This window comes from Nilaparvata lugens, chromosome 4 (assembly GCF_014356525.2).
Source record: "Nilaparvata lugens isolate BPH chromosome 4, ASM1435652v1, whole genome shotgun sequence".
NCBI classification, from domain to species: Eukaryota; Metazoa; Arthropoda; class Insecta; order Hemiptera; family Delphacidae; genus Nilaparvata; species Nilaparvata lugens.
The window spans coordinates 19,460,154-19,478,205 of NC_052507.1; the positions used below are offsets into that span (position 1 = coordinate 19,460,154).

Below are 18,052 nucleotides of genomic sequence, written 5' to 3' on the forward strand. Positions count from 1 at the left end.
AGTTTGAATGATAATAAGGCACCTGGATGGGATAACATATCCAACAGCGTGCTAAAACTATTAACTGACACAATCTCTAAACCTCTTTCAGAAATTTTCAATTGTTGTTTTTCATCTGGATACTTTCCTTGCATTTCAAGCATGCAAAAGTTATTCCTTTACACAAGGGGGGGAGTAAAGAAATACCTCAAAATTATAGACCAATTAGCTTGCTAAGTTCTATTTCTAAAATTTTCGAAAAATTGGTAAAGAAAAGATTAGTTGAATATCTAGATGTTAATAAAATCCTTGATAAGAGGCAGTTTGGTTTCCAACAGGGTAGAAGCACAGAGGATGCATTGGAGTCCTTAACTGAGACAATATACAATGGTTTCAAAACAAATAAAAAAACCTTGGTAATGTTTCTGGACCTGGCCAAGGCTTTTGACACAGTACCACATGATAAAATGATCCAGAAACTATCTAATATTGGTATTCAAGGAATAGAGTTAGATTTATTTGAAAGTTATCTAAGGGGTAGAAGCCAAATCGTTAGCTGTGGTGGTAGTAATAGTGAGATTAGAGATGTGACATGGGGTCTACCTCAAGGGACTGTATTGGGACCAGTTTTATTTTTGATCTATGTTAATAACCTGCCTAGTGTACTGGACTCAGTTGGGTCTAAGACAATTTGTTTTGCTGATGACACAGCACTTATCTTCCAAGAAGGTTCCTGGGAAGATGTTATCAAGCAAACAAAAGTGGGTTACTATAAGGTTTCTCAGTGGCTAAAATGTAATTATTTGAGACTAAATCTTGGTAAAACAAAATGTATGACCTTCAGTCCAACAACAAGAGGAGATCTAGATATGAACAGGCTTTGTTTGAATAATGCTTGTAACAGGTATCCATGTGATTCTTGCAATGAGGTTATTGAGAGTGTAAACAATTACAAGTATCTTGGTATTTTTGTTGATAAGCATCTACGCTGGTCACCTCAGATTAGCTACCTTTGTAGAAAATTAAGGGTGGTCAATTTAAAAATGTACATGCTTAGAAGTATTTTGAGTCTAAAATTACTAAAATCTGTTTATTTTGCTCTATTCCAATCCTTAGTTCAGTATGGTAATTCTATATGGGGAGGAACTTTTGATTCAACTTTAAAACCTCTATTTGTTTTACAAAAGTTAGTTATCAAAACAATAATGAGGTATCCGAGAGATTTCCCAAGTGTCACATTGTTTCAAAATTCCAATCTGTTCACTATAAGACAATTGTTCATTTTAAAGACTATTAAGAAACATGTGCTCAAATTAAAAAATATTCAAAATTTTCAAAGAGTAACTAGACAAGTCGCTCAAAACTTAATCACAATTGAAAGAGTTGATAGCACCCTATCCCGTAGAAGTATTTCATATTTGAGAAATAAACTCTATAATAAAGTTCCAAGAGGATGGTTGATAAAGAAGCCTAAAATAAAAGATTTCCATACCTGGGTGAAAGAAAATTATTTTTATTCAATTAATGATTTGGTTTAATATTGATTGATGTTGTATGAATCTTAAATTCAGCTTTATGTATATCTTTAATTTTTTGTTATTTCTTAGAATGGAATATTTAGTTGGTTGAATGTTAATTACTGTTAGCCTATATTATAATATTGTAGGATCATTTTATATATTAATATTAATGTATAAGTGAATAAGTTATATTAAGACTCCACGTCGGCGTACAAGTTTTCTTTTGCCGACGAGTAGCACAAAGTTGTCAATTTCCTTTCAGTTGTATTCTGTATATATTTTTGTGCAATAAACAATTTGATTTGAACGATTTGATTTGAGACGCAAGCCCTCGCTTCACCAGGTGGCTGGTGAGTCTGGGAAGAGGTCAGGTCAAGCAGGTGATTGCCCTGATAACTGGACATGGCCACTTCAGGAAACATCTCCACACAATTGGACTCAGAAATGAAAACCAGATGTGTAGGCTTTGTAATCAGTCTGTAGAGACTGCCAAGCATATCATACTGGATTTCGTGCTAGTCTTGGAGCTAGAAGAAGGACTCTGTTTGGCTGTAAGCAACCAGGTGAGGAATGGGATGCTAGTATAGGGAAGAAACTCCTGGATCTTGTAAAGGACACGGGAGTTGGTTTGCCTAACTAACATACTTGGGACACACAATAAGCTTCGGTTGACGTGTGAGGTTCTTTGAACCTTTGGATCTTTGAATCCGTCCCTTCAAAACATAAACATAAATCAATTAAATTACGAATTTTAATTTATTTCTTATATTTATAACTAATTTAATCTTATTTATATCTATCCAGTATACTGGTACATTCCAAATTCAATATTCTCTTATTGGTACGATAGGCCAGAAGGTAACATCCAAGGAATCACATTTCATGTCAAAAGATAACTGAACAGCTGTTTCCATTCCTTGAATTTTATTGGCAGCATCGCCATATAATAACTTCATTTGTTCTGACCTCAATTTTGAGGCAGTTCGGCAATCGGGCTCAGGAACAAACTGTTTGACATCTGAAATCAAAACATAGTGAATCGAACAGGCTATTTCTCAAATCAATGAGCTATATTAATTTTTATAAAATATACTAGTAATTAAATATTTATTTTACGAAACGTTGAAATTCAAGTGGGAGAATCTCAAGGCATATTGAGAAGATGTTGAAGATTCAGGCAAGCAGACAATATTATTTGAAAAAGCAGGACTAAGGCCCGGTTGCACAAAAGCCGGTTAAATTTTAACCGTGATTAATTTCACGAGAACAAATCAGAGAAGGCCTTTTTGATAAGACTGCTATATTTCTCAAATCAATGAGCTATATTTATTTTCATAAAATATCCTAGTAATTAAATAATTATTCTATAAAACCACGTTGAAATTCAAGTAGGAGAATCTCAAGGCATATTGAGAAGATGTTGAATATTCATGCAAGCAGACAATATTATTTGAAAAAGAATATAGCCAAAACTACATTGGAGCCGATTCCAAATGTGACCGTATTTATGATATAAAAAGTCGATTGAAAACTCGCTGAAGGACATGAAAAGGAGAAATTCATCCTTGGCTGAAACAGCTGTGGATAGTCTCGAATTATAATGGGCGTCTCTAAAAAATCATTTCCCAAAAAATTATTCAAAATCGGGATACTAGAGCCAAACATACTACCATCTCCATTCGTGTTGCAATCATTAGTTACTAATTAATGATCTAGTGTTTGTCTTCTTTCACTGGCTTCAATTGAAGGAGAAAAACTATCATCCGAAATTGAAGACAATGATAAATCTATTTCTTTTTCTCTGAAAATAGCTGGTTGAACGCACCCCGTTTCCGATTTAACTAATTTTTTTAACTCATTTGTTAACACTTTTTTGCCTATTACATTCATATGCAATCCATGGGTTGTGCGGAATCTTCTTGGAAAATTGAACAGCTCAACCAATTTCAAAGAGTAAGTTTTCGCAATATTTCTAATCCCCTCATTGTATAATCAAACTAGTCGGTGTATGCAAGAATCCCTGGGTAGATCATGTCTGAAAGGAATTGTACAAAGGACAATATTAGTGTGACTATTCGTGATTATAGTTTCACCAATCCTTTCAATCATCTTCCGCACTGTATCGCAGTCATCAGAGGCACTGATACTGTTAGAGCCAGCCAGGAGAACTATGAAATCGTTGTCTGTGAATGCCTTCACCTCCTGACTAGCACCAACAGCATCCAACACAAAATCCAGAGGAGCCCCCGGATACACATTACCCGACACCAGAAATCCCGATCCCACAGAATTATGTAGCATGGAGGGAACAGACCTTCCATGACTTGCTGAGAACAATAACACCCTCCTCTTCACCGTCCGTGACGATATAGGCGTAACACCCATCTTGATACTGCGTGACAACGCAGAAGACTCATCCCTTCCACTCCGCCTCACCCCATCAATACCCAACACTCGATGCCCACCCTTGAAATTAGACCTATCATTCACCAACTCACTCTCACTCATCCTCCTAGTCAGCCCATGATTCACAATCTTTTTTTTTTTGAGGAGGAATCTCTCATTTTCAAATTCTTACATTCACTTATTTCTGAGATTTCACTGCGCAAGGCTGTATTATCCGCCTCTAAAACCTGTATTGTAGTTTTCATCGAATCAACTTGATCCAGGAGAGTTACATTTTCTAATTTTAGCTTGGCAATGGTATTAGTGAGTTCTCCTTTCTGTTTTTCCAACTTTAGCTTTAGTTCATCTACCTCATTAGTTAAAGATTAGAGATTTAAATCGATAAGGTCGTCCCTTTGTTGAAGAAGTTCGACCGACCTTACTTCGAGAATATCGATGTTCGTCTTAGAACCTCTAAGATTAGGAGTATTCACTGCCATATCGCGAACACCCGTATTAAAAGTAATGTGACTCACATCTCCAGAGCAGGAAGATGATAAAGGAGTGGGAGACTTGGCAGAAGGAGGGGCGGTAAACCCGTCACTGTTAACCAAAGGTGAAGCCGGTGCAGAGGACTGTCCTTCATCATCAGTTATTACTGAATCCTCATTAATCGAGTCATTACAAAGCTGATTTAATTTATTTTCAGGTGGAGAATGGTTATGTAAGTTGTTAACATTGATTTCTTCAATCTTCGTAGCATCTTTGTCGGTTTTCAAGGTAGCCTTACAAGACTTAGATAGACAACGCCATTGAGCTAGACCAGATGTATTAAAACCTGTTAGTCTATACGAAAAATCTCTAAAGGTGAGTTTAGGATTACCCTTATTAGTTTTACTTAAGATGATATCATCCATTTCCATTCAAAGATCGAGTTTAGACGATTAGTTAGTACCGTACGATACTGTCGCTCAGCAGAAAGTGAATCAAAAGAATGAGTGAGAATAAATTAGTAAATTCTGTAAAATTGATAAAAGGATAAAAGTCCTACGTTTCGAACTTGCAATAAACAATAATTACTACCGAGTTAGCCCAATAATAAAATAGAGTCCAATCCAAATAGGAAGAGTGAAACAGATTGACATAGGATGTATCAGCTATCAGAGTTAAAAAATGAATTTAATGAGAGCAATTTAAAGCGCTTAGAACGCTGCTGAGTCAGAAGAATGAAGTAAAAGCAACAAGATATTGGTACCAGGGGGTATCAAGGTGACTAGATTGAATCTTACAGATAAAGTGTAAGAATATATTTTGAGTGATAAGGAAGTCTACTACGTTTATAAAGATAAAATTCGGGAAGTAATACTTTGAGCTAGAAAGGAGACAATTCAAAACAAGAGACTACACTACTCTATCGCACTGAAACCAACGAATAGACTGATTAGATAGTTTGCTTTCTTTTGTATGAAATAAACAGTCAATAATTCAGAAAAATATACTTCCGAGTTACCGTTAAATAGTTTAGCCCTCCTCTCACTCCAAACAAGTAAGAATAGTTTGTTTTAAGCTAACGCGGCGCTTGCGAATCCAAATATATACATTGCGCGTATCCCGTCCAGTTCCGGGACAAGCGCGACAGATATCCTGAGCAAGGCCGCACAGTGTTTACAAAATTATTCACCCGTATACGACGCTTACAGGGACAGACTTGGAACACATTGAATTTGTTTGCCACTTACAAAATAGAAATAATTTATAAAATAAATAATGACCACTTTATAAAATTGTTCTTTATGAGAAGCAGAGCAAGTAAAAAACGATAAGTGAAAAGACTATTGTGAACTATACAAGAACAGTACGATACTAGTAATAAAATTAAAAAAACAAAAATTGAAAAAATATCAGAGAAAATTTATTTACTGTTATGAAACTGTTTGCAAAAGCGAAGAAAAAGAAAAGGCTAATTACGTTGTTTAATTTATTTTGTATTAGAAATTTAAACCTACTTTTTATAACACGAAGATATAATGCACTATTTATCACAAATTAATTTGAATTTGATTTTAGAAGATGAGGATTCTATTCAATTACGGGAAAGATTGAGTATGAAATTGAAAATAGATTTTTTTATCATGAATTTACTCAGAAATACTTTTTAAACTGTTATTACGACTGTATTAAAAAAAATAAAAAATAAAATATAAAAAAATAAATCTGTAACTAAAGTAAGATTAATGGATCCAGTTAAAATAAATTTTAAAATGCGTTTATCAACTAGAGAAATTTACGTTAGTACAAGGTTTGTTAATGATTGATAATAATAATTAATTACGGTATTAGACTAACATTTACTAAATGATGTTATTAAGATTGAAAGTTATTTTAATATTTAATGACGCGAAAAAATTAAGTTATAATATTAAGGTTATAAACACAATATTCTACTTCAATTTCTGAAAGCAAGAAACGAAAGGAAACAGGCTATCTTATCTGAGACGGAGCTGCACCAAAAACACAACCGTCCGCTACCACTGACTTCACTCGATTGTTTTACGATCATTTTAGAGAATTGTGTTCTGTTTATCAATAAATAAAAATAACGAGCGAAGCTCGGTGCCCCGATATTGTTGAATTTGTGTGCAGTGGTTTCAGACAAATACGGAGGATAACAAATTTGAAAACCAATTCATAGTCGAATCTTTTTGTGTAGTTGAGAAGTTGATATTGTGGTAATTGTTCATATTAAATAAGAAGACTAAGAAATTGTCAAAGACCACAGATTTATTGATAGAAAGACCGGTTTCGGTTATCAATCTCTGATAAAAACTAAATACAAGAGCAGCAGCTCTTGCTCTTGTATTATTAGTTGTATTTACTTTCTTGTTTTTAGCTCGTGCTCAGAGCTCTACTGCTCTTGTATTTAGTTTAAGTTTATCAGAGATTGACAATGGTGTAACAACCGAAACCGGTCTTTCTAACTATCAATAAATCTGTGGTCTTTGACAATTTCTTAATTTTCTTATTCAATATTTCATAGTCAAATGGTCAGTTGACTAGTACGTCTTTAGAAAAAAAGTTTTCTTAGCCTCCGTCACATCAGTGTACAATGCATTTATCTAACTGCAATTCACTTTCAACAAAACGCTTTGTCAAACGAATCGCAGCCTTATCAGCCTAAAGCGAATTCAGTCGCATATGATTTGTAATGCTCAAAATTATTCAGGTTGATTCGCAATGGTCAGTATTTTTTCAAATGATTGATAGCCATAATGGTCATATTTCAAGTTCATGGTCATATTTTATTTGATTAAGGCTCATATGCATCAACTTAGTTTAAACGGAGATGAATAAGCTTATCGTAAACCCGGAATGTAAAAATTATAGGTAACGCTGGAGTCGCACACAACAGTGATAATACAATTCCCATAAGTTCACATGGCTTACCAAAAGAATTAAAATCCTGTACAGTAATGTTAGAGGCGTAGTGAGAATAGGAGGTGCTGCATCTAGAGAATTCAAAATAGATAAAGGTGTCAAACAAGGAGACAGTCTAAGCCCACTTCTTTTCATAGTACTGATGGATGAAGCAATAAAAATGTGCAAGAGAAGAACGACTCGAAGCAAGATTGGAAACCGTAACCTCCGTCCAGTATACGTTCAAGCACTGATATATACAGACGATATCTTGCTAATAGCCAACACTCAAAGAGATCTACAAAATGCTGTAACAGAATGGTGTAGTGCGATAAGAGATAAGGGAATGGTTGTCAACATTGAGAAGAGTAAAGTGATGATAGTATCAGAGAATCAGGAGAATGTGGAGTTGGATATAACATGGGATGGTAAACTATTGGAAAGGGTGAACAACTATGAATATCTTGGGACATTAATCTCTGCAGATGGGAAAGTTGATGAAGAGATAAACAATAGAGTAAGGAAAGCCAACCAAGTGTATTACCAGCTTAGCAGAACCATCCTGGGTGAACGAGAAATAAGCCAGGGAACTGAAATAAAATATACGAGTCAATATTCAAGCCAGTCCTAATCTATGGAACAGAATGCCTCACAGTGATAGAAAAGCACAAGAGTAGAATTACCTCCTCAGAAATGAGATACTTAAGGAGGGTGGTTGGAAAAACCAAAAGACAGAGTGAGAAATAGTGTGATCAGAGAAACATTAAAACAAATCATGAAACATTAAAACAACTGATTACCACTGTTCAACGAAAAACTTTAGGATGGTATATGGCCATGTAGCTCGGATGAGTAATGAACAAAAGGCAAGGCTGGTTATGGATGCAAGACCGGAAGGAAGACGAGGCAGGGGACGACCACGACTGCAATGGAATCAGTATGTAGAGAGTATAGCCTAGCTGCTGGAAGAGGAAAGACAATGAATGAAGTAAAGAGAATGGCACAGGATCGTATAAAGTTTAGAGAATGGTTGAAGGAACCCGACGCTTAACGGCAAAAGGGTATGAAAAAGAAGAAGAAGTTCACATGGTATTATTCATATTCACTCGGCCGGGCTGAGTGTAAATTATTCAATTATAACTTGTGGGAATAGTCCAATTACAACTGATGGGAATTATAGTTTTACTGTTCACTATTATCACTGTTGTGTGCGAATCCAGCTTTAAAGAATGCGACTAAATCACCAAATAAATGTGGTCTTGCGTTGAACGTAGTTAGTGCATATGGCCATAAGGTCTAATATTACAATAAGTTATTACTTGTACGCATTGATAACAAGGATTATCAGGAATTATTTCAAGGATTTTAATGAATATGAATAATTTATATCAAGATCGACTCTATTTCGATGCTGGTACGATTGCATTTTCAAACCTAAACTTTCCCAAAACATAATTTGAGTTTTCAAATATTCACATAGTATTTATTTTAGGTTCATTCAGATACGTCTCGACACGACTGTAACGTCATTCAACTTTCAGGCGTGTGATACAAGGTCTCACTTTAAAAGTGAATATGTTATTTGAGACAGGTTTGAAATTGAATCGTACAAGTAAATTTGCATCTAAATCAAGTGATAATGACCAATTAATGAATGAATAACTCAAGTCGAGCGTGTTAGAAAGTGTATCCTCACATTTGAAAGGTTAAGGTTTGCATCTCAGTCATGAGAAAACGGTTTTGTAGAATACTTACAATTCAAATGTTATTTTTAATGATAATACTGATATCCTGTTTTGCTAAGTTACAAACTATAGTGAGGTCCACATTATAATGGCAGTGTACGATTGACAATACTGTTGCTGTCCTTTTCTATCATACAACAAAACAGATAGCACTATCTCTCTCTCGCTTTGCAATGTTGTCTATTTGCCAGAATATTTTATATTTACTTTTGACAGTGACTGTACAAAACTGAACAAAAAATTCTCAGCCACCATTTTTTTCTTCATTCTATCAAAATACTTGAGTACACAAGTCGTATAATTGATTTAAAATGTATTTTTGAAACGATGAAATGATTTTTAAACATTACTGTATGAGAAACACAAATTAAAATACCTGAAATGACATTTTAAAAGTTGATAACTAACCATCCTAGACTTCATCCATGCTTCAGTTAGCCTACCCGTATAGGTTAGACCTACTCGTACCGGTATAAATAACATTGAAAAGTTATTTCAGAATTAATTCATTGAAATTACTTATTTTTAAAAAGGATTTATATTTTTATATTATTAAAAAAAGAAATTGGAATAGAATTCCTACCAAATAACTCAATTTCTGTTGTTTTGAAATTCAGAACGGTGTATCACAGCTTTTTAAATTAGCCGCCATTTCAGGTTTGTATAAAAATAAAAATCTGATCTCAGTTATGGAAGCAAATTTTTGAATCAAATTATGAAAAAATATATTTTCTTGTTTAATTTGACATTAAATTGATTATTTTATCAAGGAAATGATAATTTTTATTGGATTAAATTTAATGGGATGAATTGAGTAACAGCTGTGTACAGTCAGTGGCAAAATGGAGAGAATTGGCAACGTTTTTCTCCTATCTTTCTTCACTGCCATTATAACGTGGACCTGACTATACATAAAAATGTGACTGGTTTTATTATTATTATGTTTGTTTCTGTCCATAATGTGAACCACATTGGATGGTCACAGATAAACAAGTCATTAAAAATTAAAGAAAAAGCATGCACTCAAGGCGAGAGCATGCATCAAGTAAAATACCGCTCCAAAGCAGCACTCTCACAACTGAAAAACTCATTCAGCGCATAAAACGGGTGATCCTCAAGGAATAGCCTCAACTTTCTCCTCAGGCTTGCCAGTGGCAGAGTCCCCGCTGTAATGGGTAGCTTGTTGATGATCTTTCCCACTATATAAGCCGAACTAACCTGCGTTCTCCCAAGCCTGCAATACGGGAGGTCGAGCCTATTCCTATTACGGGTATTATGCCCATGGACATCACCCCTTGTAGGCAGGACACCCACCTCCCCAACTGCCCCAATCACAGACATAAAAATGAAGAGGCCAACCACAGTCAAAATACGCTGCTTAACAAAGAGTGGCCTACAAGGGGCTAGGTATCCAGCACCACACACAATTCTCACAGCATTTTTTTGTAGCAGCAAGACAGCCCCCACCTCAGCAGCTCAACCCCAGAGTGGTGGAAGAACGCATGGTTGCTCATACGGAGATATGCCTCGGGAACACAGCTCTTCAGGCTCCTCAGCAGAAACAGGACTCTGTTCAACCTGCAGCAGACACTCTGTATATGCTCCCTCCAAGAAAGTTTCCTATCAAGATGGAAGCCCAAGAGCTTTACAGGAGGGAACTCATACTGCATCCCATTCCTAAGGCTGAAGACAATGGTTTGTGTCTTTTCACTGTTTAAGGCAAACCGGTTAGCAGCAAACCAGTCGGCAGCTGCCCCTCTGGATGCATTCATCAAGTCCTGGACCTCATGCATATTCTTGCCAACATCCATGATAGGATGTATGTCATATCATATTCAAATATAATATTGACAAGAAAAAACTACCAGAATAAAAATTATTGGAAATTGAAATTAACATTTTAACGCACGTGGAAAAAATAAATAATTAAAATTTCAAAAATGAAAAGATAAATAATTGAAATTTCAAAAATGAAAAAATAAATAATTGAAATTTCAAAAATGAGAATAAAATTTGGAAGAGAAAGAGGAATAATAATAATACTAAAGATGATGATTTCTCGATCCATTCCGAGCTGCGATGTATTAACACACTCTTGGATGTATTTTTTACGACATGCAGTCAATTATTTCAAGTAAATAATCAAATTTTTTCATTTTGTTATATTGTTTATATTTGTTAGTAAACAAATTAATAAGTAAACAAATTTGATTCTTTACTTAAAACAATTGACTGCATGCCGTAAAAATATGTAAAAAGTGTGTTAATAATAATAGTGTCTTTTTTCACCGACTCAACTCTAGTTGAAAGTCAGCAGAAATCGACAAAAAACTATACCTGCTTGATTTTTGGCCGAACTGATCAGATCCACTTGCAAGCAAAACCATTTCCCCTGTGATTCGAACCTCACTCTTCCAATTGAGTCAACCATTGATTAAATAACATCTAAACTTTGCCTAGTTAGTATATACCTCAGTGGAATTGACTTACAAATTACAACTGTTATGGAAATAATGAGTAATTTTGGAGAAACCTATTTGAAATAACATAGTGCTTTTGACTGAAAACGGAGTCGGCTCCAATGTAAAAGCAGCCTCTAGTCAAAAAGTGAATAATCATGATTCTGTGATACGAAATACATTCCTAAAAATGCTATCCATAAACTGTTGATTATTATGAACTTGTGGAAAAGCGATTATCAAGTCGTAGAGATTGAAATAGATACTATTTTCTATCGCAATGTCAAGATTGAACGTACCTTTATTACTCGATTTTTTACTTTTTCCACTGCTCTTATTTTTTTTCTCTTGTCCTAGTGTTTTCCCTTCTTTTTCCCGTTGCTCACCTGTGGAAGGAAAATCATAACAAATGTTTTAGTTATGTAACTATCTAACTAACTAACTTTAGTTCTATAACTCGAATCAAGGAATGTGCAGAGAGGAACAAAATATCTTACTTTGTGATCCAACGCAATTGTAGTTGCTGAAGATTGCCTACATAAGGCCTGGCTTGTGCGTGTTTGGTATAATAGTAAGAGATAAGTGAACCCACATCTTTAGGTGGGTTCCGAATCATAGGACGTGATTTTACAGCTCGAAAATGTAAGTTAGTTTTGAACCGTTCCAACGGGGGAACTGACAGTACGTCGCTTATCTCAAGACTGTCTTGCCTGCGAGGACAGGCACTCCCTATTTCCTCATACAAAATACTTATAAATCGTTCAAGAAATCTAAATTCATAAAATACAACATAGAGTTACATTGACAAGCTAATTCAACCGGAAAATTTAATGCAGTGTAATATTATGTTAATATATAAATCAATAGTTGGTATAAATGTTCAAATATCATGGGCGGATAATTTAAAATTAAAAGCATATGGTACTGCAAGACATAATATTACAGCAGGTAGAAGAAAGGTAGGAAGTAGGTAGAAGAAAGTCCCATTAGACCTCATGGAAATTAATATTCTTACTTTACCGGACAAGTTCACTGATAATGATACATGAGAATCCAGCTTTATTGAGCTGATATAATGCTGTAGTATGCAGCCAACTGGAGAAATACATAACAATAATAGACAAGTAAGACATACACAATAAGATTCCAATAACACATACTCTTAAACTAAAAATAACTCGTTTTCAATCTGACAAAGCCAGCAAAATCTAGGTTTGTGCGCTGGCATGGGGACATGGTACTACTACACTGATAGAGTTTGTAAAGAAAAATGTAAAACACTTTTATGTTCACAAAAAGATAAATGTTAGAGAACGAGAGAAGAAAAAGAAGGGAAGAGAAAGAAGGATGGAAGGAGAAAGAGAAAGAGAAAAATTGAAAAGTATAAATAGGTACGGAAGTTTTCAATTACTACAAGATATTATTGAATTCACCCTAAAATTTTATCCAATCCTCTATTACCACCGTACTTGCAAAGTTGACTTTGAGATCCTGTTTATGAGAAAATTTTTCCGTATACAATTGGTACATAATTTATGGCATATATGATCAAATTGCCTCCTACACACAGTTAGGTCCGTTCGTGGTACAGGAAAAATGATAGGCGTACAAAAACTGTACTTTTTTACATGAGCTGTGAACAGATTTCTATTTTAGAGCATTAGAGAATAAAGCATTACATTTTTTTAAATCATACAAAGTGAGATGAAGATGTATATCTTCCATTTTCCATTCAAAATACATGACAAGAGACAATCTTTTTAATATTATGAAACAAATAATAACATTGATACTCACGCAACTCCTGTTTATGTCTCATACTAATTTCCAAAAAATCCATCCACTCTTGATTTACCTCGAACGAGTAATCTTCAGTTTCGTTTTGATTGTCTTCATAATAATAATAATTGTTATAATCTTCAGCAACCTGATTATCTAATCTGTTTTGAGTTTCTGTTGTGACCTATAATCAAAAAGGAATTATTATCAATCACAATAGATATTATTAATTGCTATTCATATTTCAGCACACTGTACTCAGATCACTTAATATTTTTAATATTCCTAAAATAAAACTACTAGGTACCAACTCAACATAACTAAGTTTACTTTAAAAGCTGGAAGACATTTTTCCATTGCCGTCCCATCTTAATTTGATTAATTTTATTTATTACATTTACAGCATTTGGTTCGTCAAAAAACAAATTAAGAAATAAATTTATGTATTTCAGTCTTTGCATTACTTCAAAAAATGTTTGTAGTGATGTTTTGTTTAATATAATACTGGTAATGATTGATTCTAACTAAGAATAGAACAATAATTACGACAACTAAAATCGAATGTCAATAGCAAGTTCTATTAAATGGATAATAACAAGTTATATTATAAGCTTCAACATTACTCAGAAAGATTTTAATGACTAAGATCTTTCCATTTCAAGCCTTAAAGCTGTGAGGCACTGGCCACAGTGTCACATGAGCAAACTTATTTCAATTTTTTCCATAGAAAATTTTATTTATTAATCAACATTCTCATACTAAATCTAAACCTAGAAAAAATAAAATATTTCTCAAAATACTCCATTTCGAGAAATGATGATTGAGAAATATTTTCAAGCTTATTTCATATTTCAACTTGATATAGTTATTTCATCTCCTTGAAGAGATTCCTAATAAAATACATTGAACTTTCAATTCTGAAGATTATAATCCTGAAAAAATAACTGAGTGACATTCATACGTCAACGATAGATACTATATCTAACTCTACCTAATAACGAGTATTTTCATTCAATTTAATTTTTCGTTTCTGATCGTGGAAAGTAAAAATCAAGTTTTGATCATAATTATCTATGTACAGTATTCATGATATATTTTAACTCACCCCGGCACCATATTGTTTTGATTGCCCGTAACTAAAATCTACACTTGAAGTTGGAATAGGATTATTAGAGTAAAGTTCGGGATAATTCAGTCGATTTTCATAGTCGATTTCCTGCAGTGCAGCTTTGTGCAATTCTCGCCATTTTTTACAAATTTCATAGTTTTTCCAGAACCCAGCCATTTTTACTCTCCAGTAGATCAAGTCACCAACTGAAAACAGAAACTTTTGAAATGAGTAACAAAAATATAAAATAAATAGGATACAATAAGAAAGTAGTGTGTAACAGTGACTTCAAATAGGTACTACATCTATCAATTATGGAATAATCATACAAAGGGTGAATTTCAGATAGAATTACAGTCACATCGATTTATAGAATCCAGAAAAAGAAATTTTCTAAGCTCAAGTTTTTCTTTGAACTATAACATAGGCTCTTGAAGATTCACTTTCTTGGTAAGGGCTACTCGTATTTATATGAAAATAAAAAAATGTGAGTGAGCTTACCGGTACCCTATCTTGAAAATGACATCAATAGTCGAAACAAGTTGTGAGAAATAAAAAAGAGTTGAAAACCGGGTCTCTGATTTTTTATTTTTATGTAAGTAGCTTTAAAGTCTATTCTTAATCAAATATAAAAGAATATAATTAACACAGCAGTAACTAATTTATTAATTGCTAATGCTGGGATGTATCAACCAGCATCAACTTTATTTAATCTTGAGAAATACCTTTCTAAATATTGGTTTCACTGCCTAAAAGTTGGATAGCCGGAGCGACTCATACTGCAGTTCCAAGCTGGAAGTGGACTTTGAACAGAGGGAAGAAATACTGGACAGCACTAAATGGCAACATTATGTCACACTTGGCCGTTTTTCATTTAAAAGGGTCGAGGAGGATCCTGAAATAGCTTCACACACAAGTCGAAAACTCAGACCCGAAGAAGAGAGCTTAAATGTCATAGAATTGAATGTACAGTGTCTGAGAAAAAAGTTTGACTTACGGAACCTCTTAAAGCTAAGTCAGATAAAGGCAAGTCTGATATCCTGTGTGTTACTGTGCACCAGCTAAAGGATGAGGAGGCAGTGTACTACACGGAACCATAAATTCATTGAACCTGACCTGCATTTACACCAGGAGTGGTCACAGCAATGGAGGTACATTCTTTTATGAAATGGAGGTACCTTATCTATATGAAAAAGGACATGAATTACAGAGCAATAGAGGTTGCTTAATTTAGAGAGGAACTTCTCATGGAACTTACAGCAATGGAGCTTGTGGATCATTCAATCATCATGGTGTCCATGTATCATCCTCCAAATGGCGACTTGATGATTTTATTCAGCTTCTTGAATATTTTTTAACCTTACTGAGTTAACCACCAGGCAAAGGCAGAGGATTATTATTGGAGGTGATTCCAACATCCACCTGGAGACTCCCTCCAAGGAGGGAGATATTTTTGTGAACCTGCTACGGAGCAATAACATTTTCATTGAAAACCAAAGCCCGACAAGAGGAGATGCATGTTTGGACAGCTTTATCACCAATCTAGACTCCTGGGAGTATACAAGTAGCGAGGTTGATATCATGTGGCAACTTCAATACAACTATCAATATAGGTTCCGTCCAGCATTATATGGAAGCCTTGAATCCAGTTCAACTGAGCAAGTTACTAACATCATTGGGAAACTGAAGAGTTGGAACATGCATACCTGGATTGTCTACTTTTGTGTTGAATGCAATGGTAAAAATAATAGAACCAATGGCTGCTGCCATAAACAGCTGCTTCGAATGTGAAAGGTTCCCTGATATCCTCAAAGTAGCCAGGACTGTGCCCATTCACAAAAGGAAGATACTAATAAACCTATCAATCACTATAGTTCCAATATTCTCAAAGGTTGTAGAAGCGGAGATGAAGCAACAACTGGTAGAGTTATTTGAAGGCAAGAATCTGCTGACCTTATCTCAACATGGATTTAGGCATGGACACTCACCACTGGTGCTATGCTGACATTGACCTCCAAGATTCAAAGTGTTTTTGAGGCTGGGGACTCTCTTGCCTTAGCAATGTGTGACCTTAGTAAGACTTTTTACTGTGAGCCATGAACTCCTCCTGATCATCAAACTTTAAAGGGATGGTCTGGTTGGCACAGTCCTACCTGAGAAACAGAGAGCAGGTGGTTCAGCTTGGTGGTGCTACTTCCAGACTGCGGAGTGTGAATCATGGAGTCCCACAAGGATCTGTTTTTTGCTCACTGCTGTTTATTCTGCTTATAAACTACTTTACAAGCAAACAGGGTGCAGTACTTTCTGCGGACGACACCGCATTGATCTCCAGGGCTTCCTCCGTGAAACAGTGCAGACCAGGTGTGCCAGGGTGATTGAGAAGGCAAAGCTGTGGTTTCATAAAAAAATTGAATCTAAATAAGGAAAATACATAAATCCTTGTTTGTTAATTAAAGAGACACACAGCTTCAGGTGAGCCAGTAAAACTGCTTGTCTTCTGACTTGATGGAAGACTATCCTGGAACCATCACATATACCAGGTGTGCCTCAAGATGTCTAGGGTCATTCACCTTCCAAGACGGCTGAGACACGAGGTCAACCAGAACTGCCTTGTAATCACATACCATGCATTCTTCCTCAGTAATTTGATGTATGAAAAACTCATTTTAAGGCATGTTCCTGCCGTCCAGAATATACTGCTCATGCAGAGAGCACTGACGTTGATGACTTTCGCTGGCTATAGGGATTACTGCCGTCTACTTCTCAAGGGTTCATATTCTCACAGTCTATAGCCAGTACTTACGGTATTCATTGTAGTATGTCAAGAAAGAAGACACAAGAGCAGTTGCCAAAAAGGAGTCATACACAACCACAACACTCATGTTGCTGCTAGATTAAAGATTCCTCGATGCAGACTGGCGGACATCCAGGGCAGCTTCCCAAATCGGGCCATAAGATGCTTCAACACTCTGCCAAGAGAAGTCAGAGATATGTAGTACACAAAATTCAGCTTAGCCCCAAGTAAGAGGATGCTGGATAGGTTTCTGTATTCGCTACAATAGTTGGATGAGAAGCTTCTCTTTGGCGTTCCAGCGCCATCAGAACCCAGATGGTAGATGACACTTGGGTTACCAAATGACACTGCCGACGTGGAAACCCTAGTACATGGCGACTACATCAAGTATAAAGAAAGTAAGTAATCAGCTTTTGTTTAGCTAATCTATAATACTTTAGGAACAAACCGATTTTAAATACATAGTAAAGGATCACGGTATATATATTTAAAATTTCAAAACCATAGAATTTTTTGTCAAGACAGGAGCGGATGACGGATGTCTCATGTAAAACCAATAGATGACATTGTGTCTTCTTTCAATAGATGACATTGAAACAAAGCAAAAAAAAAAAAAAAAAAAAGATTTCACTTTGCTGAAATGTAAAGACAATAAAATATATTATATTGATCACAATCAAGAGCTGTGAATTGAATAATTTTTAATTATTTTTACCTGTAAAACCCTATTTCTCAACAATAACAGCAAACAAGATACGATACAGTATCTTGAAATTTTTATTTTAAAGAAACAAACATTTCATAACCTCTGTGACATAACCTCAAAACTTATACAAAAGCGTTGCGTACTTGATCTACACCCTACTTGA

The 18,052-nt window shown here is 35.0% G+C and overlaps 1 protein-coding gene across 3 annotated transcripts; it reads right to left on the minus strand.

The window, feature by feature from the left end:
• Positions 1–2,232: 2,232 nt before the first annotated feature.
• On the minus strand, positions 2,233–18,032 carry LOC111055294 (gem-associated protein 8). 3 transcript variants are annotated; one of them, XM_022342465.2, is made up of 5 exons: positions 17,899–18,032; positions 14,387–14,595; positions 13,300–13,465; positions 11,802–11,888; positions 2,233–2,517 (listed from the first exon to the last, which is right to left on the minus strand). In XM_022342465.2, the coding sequence occupies exons 2-5, from the start codon at positions 14,564–14,566 to the stop codon at positions 2,324–2,326; spliced, it is 627 nt and encodes a 208-aa protein (XP_022198157.2). In that variant the 5' UTR covers positions 14,567–14,595; positions 17,899–18,032; the 3' UTR covers positions 2,233–2,323. The 3 variants fall into 3 exon arrangements, with proteins under 3 accessions (XP_022198157.2, XP_022198156.2, XP_022198154.2); XM_022342464.2 differs by having other exon boundaries at positions 14,387–14,608; positions 17,899–18,019; XM_022342462.2 differs by lacking the exon at positions 17,899–18,032 and adding an exon at positions 15,648–15,934.
• Between the last annotated feature and the right edge of the window lie 20 nt (positions 18,033–18,052).

What these genes read in the sequence shown, in the direction of transcription:
- LOC111055294 (XM_022342462.2), bottom strand. Translation starts at nt 15,669, where the DNA reads ATGATCCACAAGCTCCATTGCT. An exon ending in CAAAACAATATGGTGCCGGG is followed by an intron (nt 13,466 to 14,386) that starts GTGAGTTAAAAT and finishes TTTTGATTATAG; the next exon opens with GTCACAACAGAAACTCAAAA. An exon ending in GAGACATAAACAGGAGTTGC is followed by an intron (nt 11,889 to 13,299) that starts GTGAGTATCAAT and finishes TTCCTTCCACAG; the next exon opens with GTGAGCAACGGGAAAAAGAA.